General features: G+C 35.1%; 1 protein-coding gene and 1 long non-coding RNA gene across 3 annotated transcripts in view; one reads left to right on the forward strand and one right to left on the reverse strand.

Annotated features, from left to right (window-relative positions):
• LOC125960514 (uncharacterized) overlaps positions 1-541 on the reverse strand; it is a 234,738-nt gene extending 234,197 nt beyond the window's left edge. The window contains exon 1 of the long non-coding RNA XR_007470251.1: positions 357-541. This is a non-coding gene — a long non-coding RNA (uncharacterized LOC125960514). The remainder of the gene's footprint in view (positions 1-356) is intronic.
• Positions 1-18,301, forward strand: part of PARPBP (PARP1 binding protein) — an 88,680-nt gene that overhangs the window by 35,777 nt on the left and 34,602 nt on the right. For both annotated transcript variants that reach the window (XM_033427615.2, XM_004269458.3), the window contains exons 5-6: positions 9,476-9,646; positions 10,951-11,105. In XM_033427615.2, the coding sequence (XP_033283506.1) occupies positions 9,476-9,646; positions 10,951-11,105 (326 nt within the window). The remainder of the gene's footprint in view (positions 1-9,475; positions 9,647-10,950; positions 11,106-18,301) is intronic.

The raw sequence follows: 18,301 nt of genomic DNA on the forward strand, positions 1-18,301 counted from the left end.
GCCTTTGTCTTTTTTGTTGGAGCACTTAATCCATTCACGTTTAAGATAATTTTCGATATGTATGTTCCTATGACCATTGTCTTTTTGTTTTGGGTTTGTTTTGTAGGTCCTTTTCTTCTCTTGTGTTTCCCACTTAAAGAAGTTCCTTTAGCATTTGTTGTAGAGGTGGTTTGGTGGTGCTGAATTCTCTGAGCTTTTGCTTGTCTGTAAAGCTTTTGATTTCTCCATCGAATCTGAATGAGATCCTTGCTGGGTAGAGTAATCTTGGTTGTAGGTTTTTCCCTTTCATCACTTTAAGTATATCATGCCACTCCCTTCTGGCCTGTAGAGTTTCTGCTGAGAAATCAGCTGTTAACCTTATGGGAGTTCCCTTGTATGTTATTTGCCGTTTTTCTCTTGCTGCTTTCAATAATTTTTCTTTGTCTTTAATTTTTGCCAATTTGATTACTATGTGTCTCGGCGTGTTTCTCCTTGGGTTTATCCTGTATTGGACTCTGCGCTTCCTGGACTTGGGTGGCTACTTTCTTTCTCATGTTAGGGAATTTTTTGATTATAATCTCTTCAAATACTTTCTTGGGTCAGTTCTCTCTCTCTTCTCCTTTTGGGACCCCTATAATGCAAATGTTTTTGCGTTTAGTGTTGTCCCAGAGGTCTCTTAGGCTGTCTTCATTTCTTTTCATCATTCTTTTTTCTTTATTCTGTTCCGCAGCAGTGAATTCCACCATTCTGTCTTCCAGGTCCCTTATCCGTTCTTCTGCCTCAGTTATTCTGCTGTTGATTCCTTCGAGTGTATTTTTCATGTCAGTTACTGTATTGTTCATCTCTGTTAATTTGTTCTCTAATTCTTGTAGGTCTTTGTTAAACATTTCTTGCATCTTCTCAATCTTTGCCTCCATTCTTTTTCCAAGGTCCTGGATCATCTTTACTATCATCATTCTGAATTCTTTTTCTGGAAGGTTGCCAATCTCCACTTCATTTAGTTAGTTTTCTGGGGTTTTATTTTGTTCCTTCATCTGGTAGATAGCCCTCTGCCTTTTCATCTTGTCTATCTTTCTTTGAATGTGTTTTGTGTTCCACAGGCTGCAGGATTGTAGTTCTTCTCTTTTTCATTTATTTCTCATCTGATCTTTTTTTTTTTGCGGTATGCGGGCCTCTGAGTGTTATGGCCTGTCCTGTTCAAGAGTACAGGCTCTGGACGTGCAGGCTCAGCAGCCATGGCTCACAGGCCTAGCCACTCTGCGACATGTGGGATCTTCCCGGACCAGGGCACGAACCCTTGTCCGCTGCATCGGAAGGTGGACACTGTGCCACCAGGGAAGCCACATTTTTTTTTTTTTAAATTTATTCATTCGTTTATTTATTTTTGGCTGTGTTGGGTCTTCGTTTCTGTGTGAGGGCTTTCTCTATTTGCGGCAAGCAGGGGCCACTCTTCATCGCGGTGTGTGGGCCTCTCACTATCATGGCCTCTCGTTGCGGAGCACAGGCTCCAGACACGCAGGCTCAGTAATTGTGGCTCACGGGCCTAGTTGCTCCGCGGCATGTGCGAGCTTTCCAGACCAGGGCCCGAACCCGTGTCCCCTGCATTGGCAGGCAGATTCTCATCCACTGTACCACCAGGGAAGCCCTGATCTGATCTTTTTGATTTTTTTCCTTCTGCTAACTTTGGGTTTGTTTTTCTTCTTTCTCTTAATTTCTTTAGGTGTAGGATTAGGTTGTTTATTTGAAATTTTTCTTGTTTCTTGAGGTAGGATGTGTTGCTATAACCTTCCCTCTTAGCACTGCTTTTGCTGCATCCCATAGGTTTTAGGTTATCATGTTTTCATTGGCATTTGTTTCTAGCTATTTTTTGATTTCCTCTTTGTTTTCTTCAGTGATCTCTTCGTTATTTAGTAGTGTATTGTTTAGCCTCCATGTGTTTGTATTTTTTATGTTTTTTTCCTTAATTGATATGTAGTCTTATAGTGTTGTGGTCGGAAAACATACTTGATACGATTTCAATTTTCTTAAATTTACCAAGGCTTGATTTGTGACCCACGATATATTTTATCATGAGAATGTTCCATGAGCACTTGAGAAGAAAGTGTTTTCTGTTCTTTTTGGATGGAATGTCCTATAAATATCAATTAAGTCCATCTTGTTTAATGTATCATTAAAGCTTGTGTTTTCTTATTCATTTTCATTTTGAATGATCTGTCCATTGGTGAAAGTGGGGTGTTATAGTCCCCTAGTATCATTGTGTTACTGTCGATTTCCCCTTTTATGGCTGTTAGCATTTTCCTTATGTATTGAAGTCCTTGTATGGTTGGTGCATAAATATTTACAAATGTTATATCTTCTTCTTGGATTGATCCCTTGATCATTTTAGGACAGATCTTAAAGATGATTTTAATTTAGTTGTATCTTAGTACTTTTCTTTTTAAGGCAACGTAATAAAAATATATGAGCACTTATTTGATCCCAACTTCCCAATAAGTTTTTATCAATAGTTTCAATTTTGAAATATCTAAAAGGGGCAAATACATGTATTAATTTTTCTTTCATTTATCATTGAACAAATGCTGATTGAGAACTTATTAATAAGAATGGATTGATTACCTGCTCTTATGCCAGTCATTCTTTTAGGGCCTAAGGATGCATCATTTGCTCTCAGGGCACTCATAAAATAGTAGAAAGATTAATAAAATAGACAAAGTATCAGAAGGTATTAATATTTATGTAGAGAATTATAATTGGTTCATATGCATAGTTATAACAGGTTGATAAGAAAGAGAATATGTGAATTGCTTCTTTATACTGGAAAATCAGGGAGCCTCTCTTCAAATGTAACATTTAGTATATTTAATATTTAAGAAAAATAGTTTCATAGAATTCATATCAAACTTTTTGTTTTAATGAATTTTGCTTAGATTTTATTTGGAGTTCATGTTTAAGGTAACCTTTTCCTGTCCATTGAGGTTTTTTAAATTGACCCTGACTGCCTTACATGTTTTAAGAATTGTTTTTTACATGAAAGTTAAATAATCCCAAAGCATGTTATCTTTAGAAGTGCTTTTAAGATGTGTATGAACTTGAAACTTCCTTTATAACTGTCTGAGAGACTTCCTATTGATTTGTAAGTTTTATTTCTACCTTTTAACTCTCTTTTGTGCTTCTTAATTTAATGTGATTAGACAGAATATTAAGAAATCTTAATTTTAATAAGGAAAATATTTTCTTAGAGTTTACAGATGATAAATTATTGGGTCTTTAGCTAAGGTGTCAGTCACTGATAGACTTATGAATTTCATGAGTTTTGAGCATAAGTTGAGTTTAGCATTTGTGAGTCTATTTTCCCAGGGTAATAGGCAAGGAGAGGATTTCAAGTGAACATTCTGGGAGCAACATCTAAGAATTAAAAACAAACAGGATTCCAGAGCAGGGTGAAAGTAGTTGAGAGTGTGAGAATAAGGAGAGAATTTCATGCAAGGAATTTAATTTTGATGAAATCCAATTTATCATTTTTTTTTCTATTATGTTTTGTACTTTTGCTGTCATATCTAATAAATCTTCCTAATCCCAAGTCATGAAGATATTCTCCTATGTTTTCTTCTGAAAGTTTTATAATTTTATACTGTACATTTAGGTCTGTGATCTACTTTGAGTTAATTTTTATAAAAGGTGTGAGGTTTAGATGAAGTTCATTTGTTTTGCATATGGATGACCAGTTGCTCCCACACCAATTATTGTAAAGACTGTCCTTTCTTTATTGCTTCTGTTGCACCTGTATCAAAAATCAAATGGCAATATCTGTGTTCTCTTTCTGGACTCTATTCTGTTTCATTGATCTGAGTGTCTGTCCTTTTGTAAATACTATGCTTGTTTTGGTTTTGTTTTTACAATTTATATTCACTTATTAAAAGGAAACGTTTATAATCTCAAGGTTGAGAAGGATTCTTAAGACCCAGAAAGCAAAAAAAATTAGGGAAGAGATTAATGAATTTGATCATTACAAAATGTAAAAATTTCTTGACCTATTCTATTAACAGTGGTAAAATATAAGAAACAGACTGAGAGGAGATCTTTGCCAGTGCATAATATATGAGGGTTAAAATCTAGAATATAAAAAGAACTACTATGAAAAAGAAAAAAGCAAACAAATTACACAATAGAAAGCCATGCAGTCAGTTAACAGGAAAAGAAATAAAGATGGCCAACACATTTTAAAAAAGATTCCTAGTCTTCCAGGTAATCAGAGGAAATAGGTAAAACTTATAAGTTTTATAACATTAAGTATTGGCCAGGATATAGGAAAATGGGAACTCTCCTTCACTGTTGGTGGGGGTATAAGTAGGTACAAGTGAAGGACACTTGGCAGTATGTATTAAAATAATAAAAAAGTACATTCTCTATAATCCCAGCAGTACTATAAAAACACTCAACATATATAAAGGGAGATCAGTATCAGAATATACATGCAGCAATGCTTATAATAAAATTTGGAGGAATCTAAATGACCCTCATTAGGGGAATGACTAAATTCTAATATTTTTATATTAGAATGCTATATATTACTGTTTATAAGGAGACAGGTTAAGTTTCTCTTTATGGGCCTGAAAACTTCCTGACACTCATTATATAAGCAATATTTTTTCCTTCTTTCACAGAAGAAAGGTAGAATTAAATTGTAACATTGGCAGTTTACAGCAAGATTTGTGTGCTGTTTTCAAGAAAATGGATACTCCTGTGAGAAGTCTTTGTTCATAAAAACATGTTTTTCTGTTGTTTAATGTATCTATTGGGTTGCCCAAAAAGTTCGTTCGAGTTTGTCCGTAAGATGGTACAGAAAAACATGAACAAACTTTCTGGCCAACCCAATATTAGAAAATAAGAGGGAAGCACCTCTAGTGCCTCAAAGGAAATAAGAAAATTAAGACTGAATATCACCTGGGTTCCAAGTTTCTGCCATGGGAAGGAAATCAATACTGTGCTATCTTGACTATTGTAATTGTAAAGTAATTTTTAAGATCATTTTTCAGCACATATAATATGTTGTTTCATTGTCTTCTGGCTTACATACTTAATTTCTGATGTTCTATTGACCTTACTATTGTTCCTGTGTATGTAATGTGTCATTTTGCTCTGGCTGCTCTTAAGATTTTTTATCTTTGGATGTCAGAGTTTAAGTGTAAAGGAGTGCTTTTCTTTGTGTTTTCCTACTTGAGTAACTTCTTGGATCTATAAATTGATGTTTTCCACCAAATTTGGGATGCTTTTTGCCATAATTTCAGCAAATATTTTTTCTGTTTTTTTCACTCCTCTGCAGGAATTTCAATTACATGTATGTCGGACTTGTTTAATTTGACCTGCAGATCTCTTTGGTTCCTTCTTTTTTTCTCTTTTGTTTTTCAGATTTGGTAATTTCTATTTGTATATCTATATGTGCACTGATAGTTTCTTTCACTTTCTTCAAGTTGCTGTTGAGCACACCAAGCAAATTTTGTTTCAGTTATTGTACTTTTTATCTCTAGAATTTTCTGTTTATATTGTCCACTTTTCAATTCTCATTCCTCTATTAAGTCACTGATAGCATAGTTTCCTTTAATTCATTGAACACATTTTAGTTTAGTTCTTTGACTATATTTAGAGCAGATGCTTTGATATTCTGTCTGATAAATCTAACATGTAGGTCCACTTGGTGACATTTTCTATTGACTGCTTTTTATCCTAAGAAGGGGTCACAGTCCCTTTTCTTTGGCTGTCTAGTAATTTTTGGATGAAACCCAGACATTTCAGGTAATATTTTATAGCAACTCCAGTTTTTTCTCATGTTCTTCTGAGGAACATTGGTTTTTATTTCTAGTAGGCAGGTAACTTGCCTAGATTCCAACTTCATAGTTTGTTTCCTTGGTGGTATGCATTGGATATCTGTTCTTATAGTTTCCCTTTGCTGATTTTTTTAGCTTGGCTTTTGTAAGCCTTCCCTCTGCCTGCCAAATTTGGCAGTCAGCCAAGCATTTGGGGGAGATATGGAGCTTATTTCTGTGGATTCCTTTTTCCTAGGGATTTTCATGAATTTTCCAGTTGTTCTGACAGGTTTTGGCTTTGTATACTTAACATTTCAAGCCTGTTCAGCTTCAGTTTTCTGCCACTTAAGCTATACACAGTTGTAGAGTGCACTCAGTTTAGCAAACCTTCAGACGCATAGCTCTGGTTCTTTATAGCTCAATCTTTCTAATATATTTCTTTCTGTTTTCTGTCTGTGTTTTTGATGGACCCCCTGGAATCTTCCCCATGCTTGCATAGTTTTGCTGTCAGCTAGGGGTTTTGGATATTTATGCTCTCAATTGTTTCTAGGAATTCCTCCTTTAAATTTCTAGCTGTTTTCCCAGCTCTGAATTCTAATCTCTGGCACCTTTAGTCACTTCTATAGTCATGAAACTTGGGCCAGTAAACCACAAGCTTAATTCATACCCTTCTTGTTGCAGTTCTTTTAAAACTAAATGTTCCTCCAGCCTCTATTTTTTGGACACTTACCGGTGTCTTTAAATACTATTTAAAATTTTTTATTTAATATTTAATGTTTGTTATTTAAGGGGTTCTCATGATAAGTTGCATCCCCTCCTTTACTGGAAGTTGTAGGGACTTGAATAAGCACAAACTTGCAATTCTTACCCTCCTTGTTGCAGTTCTTCTAACATTAAATTCTCCTCCAGCTTGTGTCTGCTTTTTGGATGCTTTCCAGTGTCTTTACATAGTTATGTTTTAAAAATTTTACCTAATATTTTGTAGTGGTTACCTGTGGGAGTTCACAGTATCACTTCTGTAATACTAGAAGTTGCAAGGCTTTGAAAAGCTATAGTTAGCTAATTTTAAGAAAAAGATCATTGAATACCCTGGTTTATTACTTGACTGTGAAGGACAAGTGCCGTATATATGAAAGAACTATTGCCCCTATCAAGTTCTCACAAATGTTACTTATCTTGTGTTTGAACAGTCTATAGCTCTGTTTTAGGCCAGTTAATGTCAACGTCAACTACTTGCTATTATTTGCTAACATTTGGTTGAATCTCTTTATTTTAATTCTTAGTTGGTTATTTGGTATTGTGAAAGTCAGTATCTAGTAATTCTTCAGAAATTTAACAATTTAACTTCAGCCCTTATATCTTGCCCTGTAAAGAGACATGGGTATGGGACCAAATAGTGGCAGTTGGCCCATTCCCTACGCTTCAGGGAGCTTCATTGTTAGTGATTATTTAGTGGCAAATATATGTAGGGAAATGAGATCAGGTCTCATCAGAAATGCAGCTGTATCTTTTATATCATTTTCTAAGAGACATTTTCCAACAATTATGATAGTTGTTATTTACTTATAGATTCTCATTGATGGCAAGTTGGTTTCACGAGCCAGGATATGTTCATTGTTCAACCCAAACTTTTGGTTTATATGACAATTCTCTTTTCCCAAAGAGCTGAGTGAGATACTGTCATTGAATGATCATAAGTATTTTTGCTGCGTATTAAAAAAAGATTGTTGGAATGGGAGAAAATATTTGCAAATGATACGACAGGCAAGGGCTTAATCTCCAAAATATATAAACAGCTCATACAACTCAACAACAAAAAAATAAACAACCCAATCGAAAAATGAACAGAAGAGCTTACTAGACATTTCTCCAAAGAAGATCTTCAAGTAGTTACTTGAAAAGATGACCAACATCACTAAATTATTAGAGAAACGCAAATCAAAACTACAATGAGGTATCAACTCATACCAGTCAGAATGGCCATCATCAAAAAATCTACAAACAATAAATGCTGGAGAGGGTGTGGAGAAAAGGGAACCCTCTGGCACTGTTGGTGGGAATGTAAATTGATACAGCCACTATGGAGAACAGTATGGAGGTTCCTTAAAAAACTAAAACCAGAACTACCATATGACCCAGCAATCCCACTACTGGGCATATACCCTGAGAAAACCATAATTCAAAAAGAGTCGTGTACCACAATGTTCATTGCAGCTCTATTTACAATAGCCAGGACATGGAAGCAACCTAAGTGTCCATCGACAGATGAATGGATAAAGAAGATGTGGCACATATATACAATGGAATATCACTCAGCCATAAAAAGAAACGAAATTGAACTATTTGTAGTGAGGTGGATGGACCTAGAGTCTGTCATACAGAGTGAAGTAAGTCAGAAAGAGAAAAACAAATACCATATGCTAACACATATATATGGAATCTAAAAAAAAAAAAACGTTCTGAAGAACCTAGGGGCAGGACAGGAATAAAGACGCAGACCTACTAGAGAATGGACTTGAGGACACGGGGAGGGGGAAGGGTAAGCTGGGACAAAGTGAGAGAGTGGCATGGACTTATATATACTACCAAATGTAAAATCGATAGCTAGTGGGAAGCAGCTGCATAGCACAGGGAGATCAGGTCTGTGCTTTGTGACCACCTGGAGGGGTGGGATAAGGAGGGTGGGAGGGAGGGAGATGCAAGAGAGAAGAGTTATGGGGATATATATATAGCTGATTCACTCTGTTATAAAGCAGAAACTAACACACCATTGTAAAGCAATTATACTCCAATAAAGATGTTAAAAAAAAAACAACTCCAATGAGGTACCACCTCACACTGGTCAGAATGGGCATCATTAAAAAGTCTACAGATAACAAATGCTGGAGAGGGTGTGGAGAAAAGGGAACCCTACAACACTGTTGGTGGGAATGTAAGTTGGTACAGCCACTATGGAAAACAGTATGGAGGCTCCTCAGAAAGCTGAAAATAGAGTTACCATATGATCCAGCAATCCCACTCCTGGGAATATACCTGGTCAAAACTATAGTTCAGAAAGATACATGCGCCCCTATATTCATAGAAGCACTGTTCACAATAGCCAAAATATGGAAACAACCTAAATGTCCATTGACAGGTGAATGGATAAAGATGTGGTATATGTATACGATGGAATACTACTCAACCATAAAAAATAATGAAATAATGCCATTTGCAGCAACATGGATGCAACTAGAGATTATCATACTAAGTGAAGTAAGTCAGAAAGAGAAAGACGAATACCGTATTATATCAGTTATATGTGAAATCTAAAATATGGCACAAATAAGTTTATCTACAAAACAAAAACCGACTCATAGATATAGAGAACAGACTTGTGGTTGCCAAGGGTGGTGGGGGGAGAGGGATGGACTGGGAGTTTGGGGTTGGTAGATGCAAACTATTACATTTAGAATCGATAAACAACAAGGTCCTACTGTATAGCATGGGGAACTATATTCAATATCCTGTGATAAACCATAATGGAAAAGAATATGAAAGAATGTTTATGTGTGTATAACTGAGTCACTTTGCTGCACAGCAGAGATTGGCACAGCATTGTAAATCACTTATACTTCAATAAAAAATAAATAAATAAAAAGATTATTTATGAATTTAGAAATCTTCAATAAAGAAAATATTTTATTGTACAGGTACAGTTACTAGCAAAGAAAATTATCTACTCATATTTAAACCTGCTGGTGAATTCAAAGAACGACTTGGCTCTGGCTCATATTCTCAATATTCCTGATAGAGGACTTGGAAGAGAAGCCTTCACTGATTTGAAACATGCTGCTCGAGAGAAACAGATGTCTATCTTTTTGGTATGGACATGTTACCTTTTCAATATTTATTTTAAAGACTCTCTGAACAGTGGATCCATGTACCTTAATATAGAATTCTTTTAACTATGACAGAGCAACTTTTAAATTGTGAATATGTGTTCTATGTCATGTATTTGAAAATCCGTGGTAGTTTTGTTTTTTACTGTATATTTTACTATATATATAGTTCATAAGGGAGAATTTCTCTAAAGCTGTGTTTCCCTACATGTGTTCTGCGGAGTGCTAACCCTGTTAGATTCTCCTTGAATAAATTATTTCCAGAGGCAAAAGTGCCTGTTCAATGCTCTTTGAATAAATGTTTCCAAGGGCAAAAAGTTGGAAATCGTGTATACTCTTACTGGATATATGTAATGCATGTATACTTCTTCCAAGAAGTCCTACCATAAAGAAACCTGCTTAAGTTAACCTTGTTATTTAACCTGTCATTTCCTAAGTTATTTAACCATGGAACTTTCCCCAGATTATTTAAATTTCATAGATTTTTCCTTTCTTAGGATATGCTTTGGAAAATACAGCTTTAGAACATTTTGTCTTTGATGGAGATGGCCTAATGTATAGCCATCATATTATATATATGTATTTTTATCATTGTAAAGGCAAGACCTTTTGAACTACACATGATCAAATGATCCAAAAATGTGCAAGCTAGATGGGGCTTAGTGATTATCTAGTCTAAACCTTTATTTTTCAAATAAAGAAGGTAAAGCTTGGAAGAGTTGAATTAATTGTTCAACTTTGAATAAATCAACACAATTGACACAGAAAAATCCCTTTGTTCCATATAACAATTCCAGTAGCCAGTAGTCAGTCTATTTAAGAATATATTTATTTTTTATAGAATACCACTGTCTAATTCTTTATAGACAGTGATATACTCTTCTTTTTATGGCCATGCTGTGCGGCTTGCGGGATCGTAGTACCCCGACCAGGGATTGAACCGGAGCCCCCTGCAGTGGAAGTGCAGAGTCCTGACCAGTGGACCACCAGGGAATTCCCAACAATGATATACTCTTATGAACATATTCTTACGCCCTTAATTTGTCTCTAACTTGGCTCCTCAGTCTCCACCTGTGTTGCCATCACCCTTGCTGACATGAATTCTACATAACAGTTGTTTCTTGGATTATTTGCTTCTGAATGAAAATGTGGCATGAGTTATAAAAAGTGCTTCTCTTTACCTGTGTACCTAGAAATATCTAAATATGCCTAGCTTCATAAAATAAGGTGTAGTTTTAACTTACTAAATCATTAAACATAACCAAATTATTTGTTTTAATTCATAGGTGGCTACATCATTTATTAGAACAATAGAGCTTGGAGGGAAAGGATATGCACCATCACCATCTGATCCTTTAAGGACACATATAAAAGGATTGTCTAATTTTATTAATTTCATTGACAAATTAGATGAAATTCTTGGAGAAATACCAAATCCAAGGTATGACAAATGGGTGTTATTAGTCTGTCTTTAAAACTTCACAGAATCAGAGGTAGATTAAAAATTAAGAGCTATTGAAATGACCAAGCATCAGACTAAGCTAGGAAGAAGAAACAAAATATCTATATGAGGGAGGGATAAATTAGGAGTTTGGGATTAGCAGATACAAACTACTATATATAGAGTAGGTAAACAACAATGTCCTACTATATAGCACAGGGAACTATATTCAATATCCTGTGATAAACTATAATAGGAAAGAATCGCTTTTACTGTACACCAGAAATTAACATGACATTGTTAATCAACTATACTTCAATTAATAAAATATCTAGATTAATAAATTATAATCACATGACCTTTCCCCCTAAATTTCTGCTTATCTGTCATTCTAAAATTTTTGCCAAAGTCAAATGGCATGTTCAAATTAAATTTGACTAGAGAAGAGGGCTTACCATTCATTTTTTTTCTGGAAGAAAGATTTTTGAGGATTGGAAATGACTGAATAGATAATTTCTTTAAACTTTTTATTTAGCAATAAAGGAAACTCATACCAAGAATGAGTCAGGAAATTGATAAAAATATAATGAATTTTATATTCCGTTTTCTGCTAGGTTTTTTTCATTTTCTTTTTTTTTTTTTTACATCTTTATTGGAGTATAATTGCTTTACAATGGTGTGTTAGTTTCTGCTTTATAACAAAGTGAATCAGTTATACATACACATATGTTCCCATATCTCTTCCCTCTTGCATCTCCCTCCCTCCCACCCTCCCTATCCCACCCCTCCAGGCAGTCACAAAGCACTGAGCTGATCTCCCTGTGCTATGCGGCTGCTTCCCACTAGCTATCTACCTTACATTTGGTAGTGTATATATGGCCATGCCTCTCTCGCTTTGTCACAGCTTACCCTTCCCCCTCCCCGTATCCTCAAGTCCATTCTCTAGTAGGTCTGTGTCTTTATTCCTGTCTTACCCCTAGGTTCTTCATGACATTTTTTTTTCTTAGATTCCATATATATGTGTTAGCATACAGTATTTGTCTTTCTCTTTCTGACTTACTCCACTCTGTATGACAGACTCTAGGTCTATCCACCTCATTACAAATAGCTCAATTTCGTTTCTTTTTATGGCAGAGTAATATTCCATTGTATATATGTGCCACATCTTCTTTATCCATTCATCCGATGATGGGCACTTAGGTTGTTTCCATCTCTGGGCTATTGTAAAGAGAGCTGCAGTGAACAATTTGGTACATGACTCTTTTTGAATTATGGTTTTCTAAGGATATATGCCCAGTAGTGGGATTGCTGGGTCATATGGTAGTTCTATTTGTAGTTTTTTAAGGAACCTCCATACTGTTCTCCACAGTGGCTGTATCAATTTACATTCCCACCAACAGTGCCAGAGGGTTCCCTTTTTTCCATACCCTTTCCAGCATTTATTGTTTGTAGATTTTTTGATGATGGCCATTCTGACTGGTGTGAGATGATATCTCATTGTAGTTTTGATTTGCATTTCTCTAATGATTAATGATGTTGAGCATTCTTTCATGTGTTTGTTGACAGTCTGTATATCTTCTTTGGAGAAATGTCTATTTAGGTCTTCTGCCCATTTTTGGATTGGCTTAGTTTGTTTTTTTGTTATTGAGCTGCATGAGCTGCTTATAAATTTTGGAGATTAATCCTTTGTCAGTTGCTTCATTTGCAAATATTTTCTCCCATTCTGAGGGTTTTCTTTTGGTCTTGTTTATGGTTTCCTTTCCTGTGCAAAAGCTTTTAAGTTTCATTAGGTCCCATTTGTTTATTTTTATTTCCATTTCTCTAGGAGGTGGGTCAAAAAGGATCTTGCTGTGATTTATGTCATAGAGTGTTCTACCTATGTTTTCCTCTAAGAGTTTTATAGTGTCTGGCCTTACATTTAGGTCTTTAATCCATTTTGAGCTTATTTTTGTGTATGGTGTTAGGGAGTGATCTAATCTCATACTTTTACATGTAGCTGTCCAGTCTTCCCAGCACCACTTATTGAAGAGGCTGTCCTTTCTCCACTGTACATTCCTGCCACCTTTATCAAAGATAAGGTGACCATATGTGCGTGGGTTTATCTCTGGACTTTCTATCCTGTTCCATTGATCTGTCTTTCTGTTTTTAATCAAGACAGTACCATACTGTCTTGATTACTGTAGCTTTGTAGTATAGTCTGAAGTCAGGGAGCCTGATTCCTCCAGCTCCATTTTTCGTTCTCAAGATTGCTTTGGATATTCGGGGTCTTTTGTGTTTCCATACAAATTGTGAAATTTTTTGTTCTAGTTCTGTGAAAAGTACCAGTGGTAGTTTGATAGGGATTGCATTGAATCTGTAGATTGCTTTGGGTAGTAGAGTCATTTTCACAATGTTGATTCTTCCAATCCAAGAACATGGTTTATCTCTCCATCTATTTGTATCATGTTTAATTTCTTTCATCAGTGTCTTATAATTTTCTACATACAGGTATTTTGTCTCCATAGGTAGGTTTATTCCTAGATAGTTTATTCTTTTTGTTGCAGTGGTAAATGGGAGTGTTTTCTTGATTTCACTTTCAGATTTTTCATCATTAGTGTATAGGAATGCCAGAGATTTCTGTGCATTAATTTTGTATCCTGCTACTTTACCAGATTCATTGATTAGCTCTAGTAGTTTTCTGGTACCATCTTTAGGATTCTCTATGTATAGTATCATGTCATCTGCAAACAGTGACAGCTTTACTTCTTCTTTTCCGATTTGGATTCCTTTTATTTCCTTTTCTTCTCTGATTGCTGTGGCTAAAACTTCCAAAACTATGTTGAATAAGAGTGGTGAGAGTGGGCAACCTTGTCTTGTTCCTGATCTTAGTGGAAATGCTTTCAGTTTTTCACCATTGAGGACGATGTTGGTAGTGGGTTTGTCATATATGGCCTTTATTATGTTGAGGAAAGTTCCCTCTATGCCTACGTTCTGCAGGGTTTTTATCATAAATGGGTGTTGAATTTTGTCGAAAGCTTTCTCTGCATCTATTGAGATGATCATATGGTTTTTCTCCTTCAATTTGTTAACATGGTTTATCACATTGATTGATTTGCGTATATTAAAGAATCCTTGCATTCCTGGAATAAACCCCACTTGATCATGGTGTATGATCCTTTTAATGTGCTGTTGGATTCTGTTTGCTAGTATTTTGTTGAGGATTTTTGCATCTATGTTCATCAGTGATATTGGCCTGTAGTTTTCTTTCTTTGTGACATCCTTGTCTGGTTTTGGTATCAAGGTGATGGTGGCCTCGTAGGATGAGTTTGGGAGTGTTCCTCCCTCTGCTATATTTTGGAAGAGTTTGAGGATAGGTGTTAGCTCTTCTGTAAATGTTGGATAGAATTCGCCTGTGAACCCATCTGGTCCTGGGCTTTTGTTTGTTGGAAGATTTTTAATCACAGTTTCAATTTCAGTGCTTGTGATTGGTCTGTTCATATTTTCTATTTCTTCCTGATTCAGTCTTGGCAGGTTGTGCATTTCTAAGAATATGTCCATTTCTTCCAGGTTGTCCATTTTATTGGCATAGAGTTGCTTGTAGTAATCTCTCATTTTCTTTTGTATTTCTACAGTGTCAGTTGTTACTTCTCCTTTTTCATTTCTAATTCTATTGATTTGAGTCTTCTCCCTTTTTTTCTTGATGAGTCTGGGTAATGGTGTATCAATTTTGTTTATCTTCTCAAAGAACCAGCTTTTAGTTTTATTGATCTTTGCTATCGTTTCCTTCATTTCTTTTTCATTTATTTCTGGTCTGATTTTTATGATTTCTTTCCTTCTTCTAACTTTGGGGTTTTTTTGTTCTTCTTTCTCTAATTGCTTTAGGTGCAAGATTAGGTTGTTTATTGGAGATTTTCTTGTTTCTTAAGGTAGGATTGTATTGCTATAAACTTCCCTCTTAGAATTGCTTTTGCTGCATCCCATAGATTTTGGGTCGTTGTGTCTCCATTGTCATTTGTTTCTAGGTATTTTTTGATTTCCTCTTTGATTTCTTCAGTGATCACTTCGTTATTAAGTAGTGTATTGTTTATCCTCCATGTGTTTGTATTTTTTACAGATCTTTTCCTGTAATTGATATCTAGTCTCATAGTGTTGTGGTTGGAAAAGATACTTGATTTAATTTCAATTTTCTTAAATTTACCAAGGCTTGATTTGTGACCCAAGATATGATCTATCCTGGAGAATGTTCCATGAGCACTTGAGAAAAATGTGTATTCTGTCGTTTTTGGATGGAATGTCCTATAAGTATCAATTAAGTCCATATTGTTTAATGTATCATTTAAAGCTGGTGTTTCCTTATTTATTTTCAGTTTGGATGATCTTTCCATTGGTGAGAGTGGGTGTTAAAGTCCCCTACTATGAATGTGTTACTGTCGATTTCCCCTTTTATGGCTGTTAGTATTTGCCTTATGTATTGAGGTGCTCCTATGTTGGGTGCATAAATATTTACAATTGTTATATCTTCTTCTTGGATTGATCCCTTGATTATTATGTAGTATCCTTCTATGTCTCTTGTAATAGTCTTTATTTTAAAGTCTATTTTGTCTGATATGAGAATTGCTACTGCAGCTTTCTTTTGATTTCCATTTGCATGAAATATCTTTTTCCATCCCCTTTCAGTCTGTATGTGTCCCTAGGTCTGAAGTGGGTCTCTTGTAGACAGCATATATATGGGTCTTGTTTTTGTATCCATTCAGCCAATCTGTGTCTTTTGGTGGGAGCATTTAGTCCATTTACATTTAAGGTAATTACCGATATGTATGTTCCTATTCCCATTTTCTTAATTGTTTTGGGTTCATTATTGTAGGTCTTTTCCTTCTCTTTTGTTTCTTGCCTAGAGAAGGTCCTTTAGCATTTGTTGTAAAGCTGGTTTGGTGGTGCTGAACTCTCTCAGCTTTTGCTTGTCTGTAAAGGTTTTAATTTCTCCATCAAATCTGAATGAGATTCTTGCTGGGTAGAGGAATCTTGGTTGCAGGTTTTTCTCCTTCATCACTTTAAATGTCCTGCCAGTCCCTTCTGGCTTGCAGAGTTTCTGCTGAAAGATCAGCTGTTAACCTTATGGGGATTCCCTTGTGTGTTATTTGTTGTTTTTCCTTTACTGCTTTTAATATGTTTTCTTTGTATTTAATTTTTGACAGTTTGATTAATATGTGTCTTGGCGTATTTCTCCTTGGATTTATCCTGTATGGGACTCTCTGTGCTTCCTGGACTTGATTATCTATTTCCTTTCCCATATTAAGGAAGTTTTCAACTCTAATCTCTTCAAATATTTTCTCAGTCCCTTTCTTTTTCTCTTCTTTTTCTGGAACCCCTATAATTTGAATGTTGGTGCGTTTAATGTTGTCCCGGAGGTCTCTGAGACTGTCGTCGGTTCTTTTCATTCTTTTTTTCTTTATTCTGCTCTGCAGTAGTTATTTCCACTATTTTATCTTCCAGGTCACTTATCCGTTCTTCTGCCTCAGTTATTCTACTATTGATCCCATCTAGAGTATTTTTAATTTCATTTATTGTGTTGTTCATCGTTGTTTGTTTCATCTTTAGTTCTTCTAGGTCCTTGTTAAATGTTTCTTGCATTTTGTCTATTCTATTTCCAAGATTTTGGATCATCTTTACTATCATTATTCTGAATTCTTTTTCAGGTAGACTGCCTATTTCCTCTTCATTTGTTAGATCTGGTGGGTTTTTATCTTGCTCCTTCATCTGCTGTGTGTTTTTCTGTCTTCTTATTTTCCTTATCTTACTGTGTTTGTGGTCTCCTTTTTGCAGGATGTAGGTTCGTAGTTCCCGTTGTGTTTGGTGTCTGTCATTTTCTTATGCATAAATTTTTGATTTGTTTTTAAATGATACTGGAATTAAGAGGTGTTTTTAATCAGATAGACTCTTATTTATAATATTGGTATATTTTATGGTGAGTTAATTTTAGATTAATTTGTGGGGTGCAGAAATGGGTTGTATATGCTAGCAATCATGAGAGATCATTGTCAGTTTGATGGGTATGCAATAGCATAGTACTAATAAAAATAGCTGGTATTTATTGAACACTGACTATGTATCAGACATTACACTGAACTCTTTATGGGGATTATCATTTGATCATTAAAAGAACCTTACATTGTAGTTGCTAGATAAATACTCAGTTTAGAGAGGAAGAAACTGAAGCACTGGTGTAACTTACCTTAGTCACATTGTTATTAAGTAGCAGAGTTGGGATCTGAATTCACTTCTGACCCAGGGACCCAGTCTCTTAATTGCTATATTTTATTCTATGAAACGTCTTTCCATTTTAAGATTCCAAGAAGAATTTTTTTCAGGATTTTATTCTGAACTGTTTCCTTCTGTCTTCTTATATGGATATCTGTTACAACGAAGTGAATTTGGAAGAGGGTTTGAATATGTCTTATAGTCAATATCAGTGACATCTGAATTTCTAAATAATATATTGGCCAGCCATTTCTTCTGAGATAGCATATAATTAATTTTAAAGAATACTATATTTTTGGCAAAGCAAAATAGATATATTTTGTTGAAGTCAAATGGTACTATAGACTTACAGTAATAAAATCCTCAGAGGAATTGACTTTTAATATTTTTATTTGTGTTTATTTCTCTATTTACCTCATTCAAATGAAATTTTTATGCAGCTATTTTTAAAATTTTTATTGAACTATAGTTGATTTACAATATCATGTTAGTTTCAGGTATACAGCATAGTGTTTCAGTATTTTTGCAGTTTATATTCCATTATAGGTTATTATAAGATATTGGGTATAATTTCCTGTGCTATACAGTAAATCCTTGTTGCCTATCTATTTTATGTATAGTAGTTTGTATCTTTTAATCCTGTACTCCTAATTTATCCCTCCCCCCTCTCCCCTTTGGTAACCATAAACTAGTTTTCTATGTCTGTGAGTCTGTTTCTGTTTTGTATATATGTGTATTTGTCTTTATTTTTTTAGATTCCACATATGAGTGATATCATTTAGTATTTGTCTTTCTCTGTCTGACTTACTTCACTAAGCATAGTATTCTCTATGTCTATCCACAGTGTTACAAATGGCAATATTTCATTCTTACCTGTTCGATTAAGCGCTAGGGTTGCTTCCATGTCTTGGCTATTGTAAATAGTGCTTTTCTGAATATTGGGATGCATATATCTTTCC

Source organism: Orcinus orca, chromosome 11, assembly GCF_937001465.1.
Source record: "Orcinus orca chromosome 11, mOrcOrc1.1, whole genome shotgun sequence".
NCBI classification, from domain to species: Eukaryota; Metazoa; Chordata; class Mammalia; order Artiodactyla; family Delphinidae; genus Orcinus; species Orcinus orca.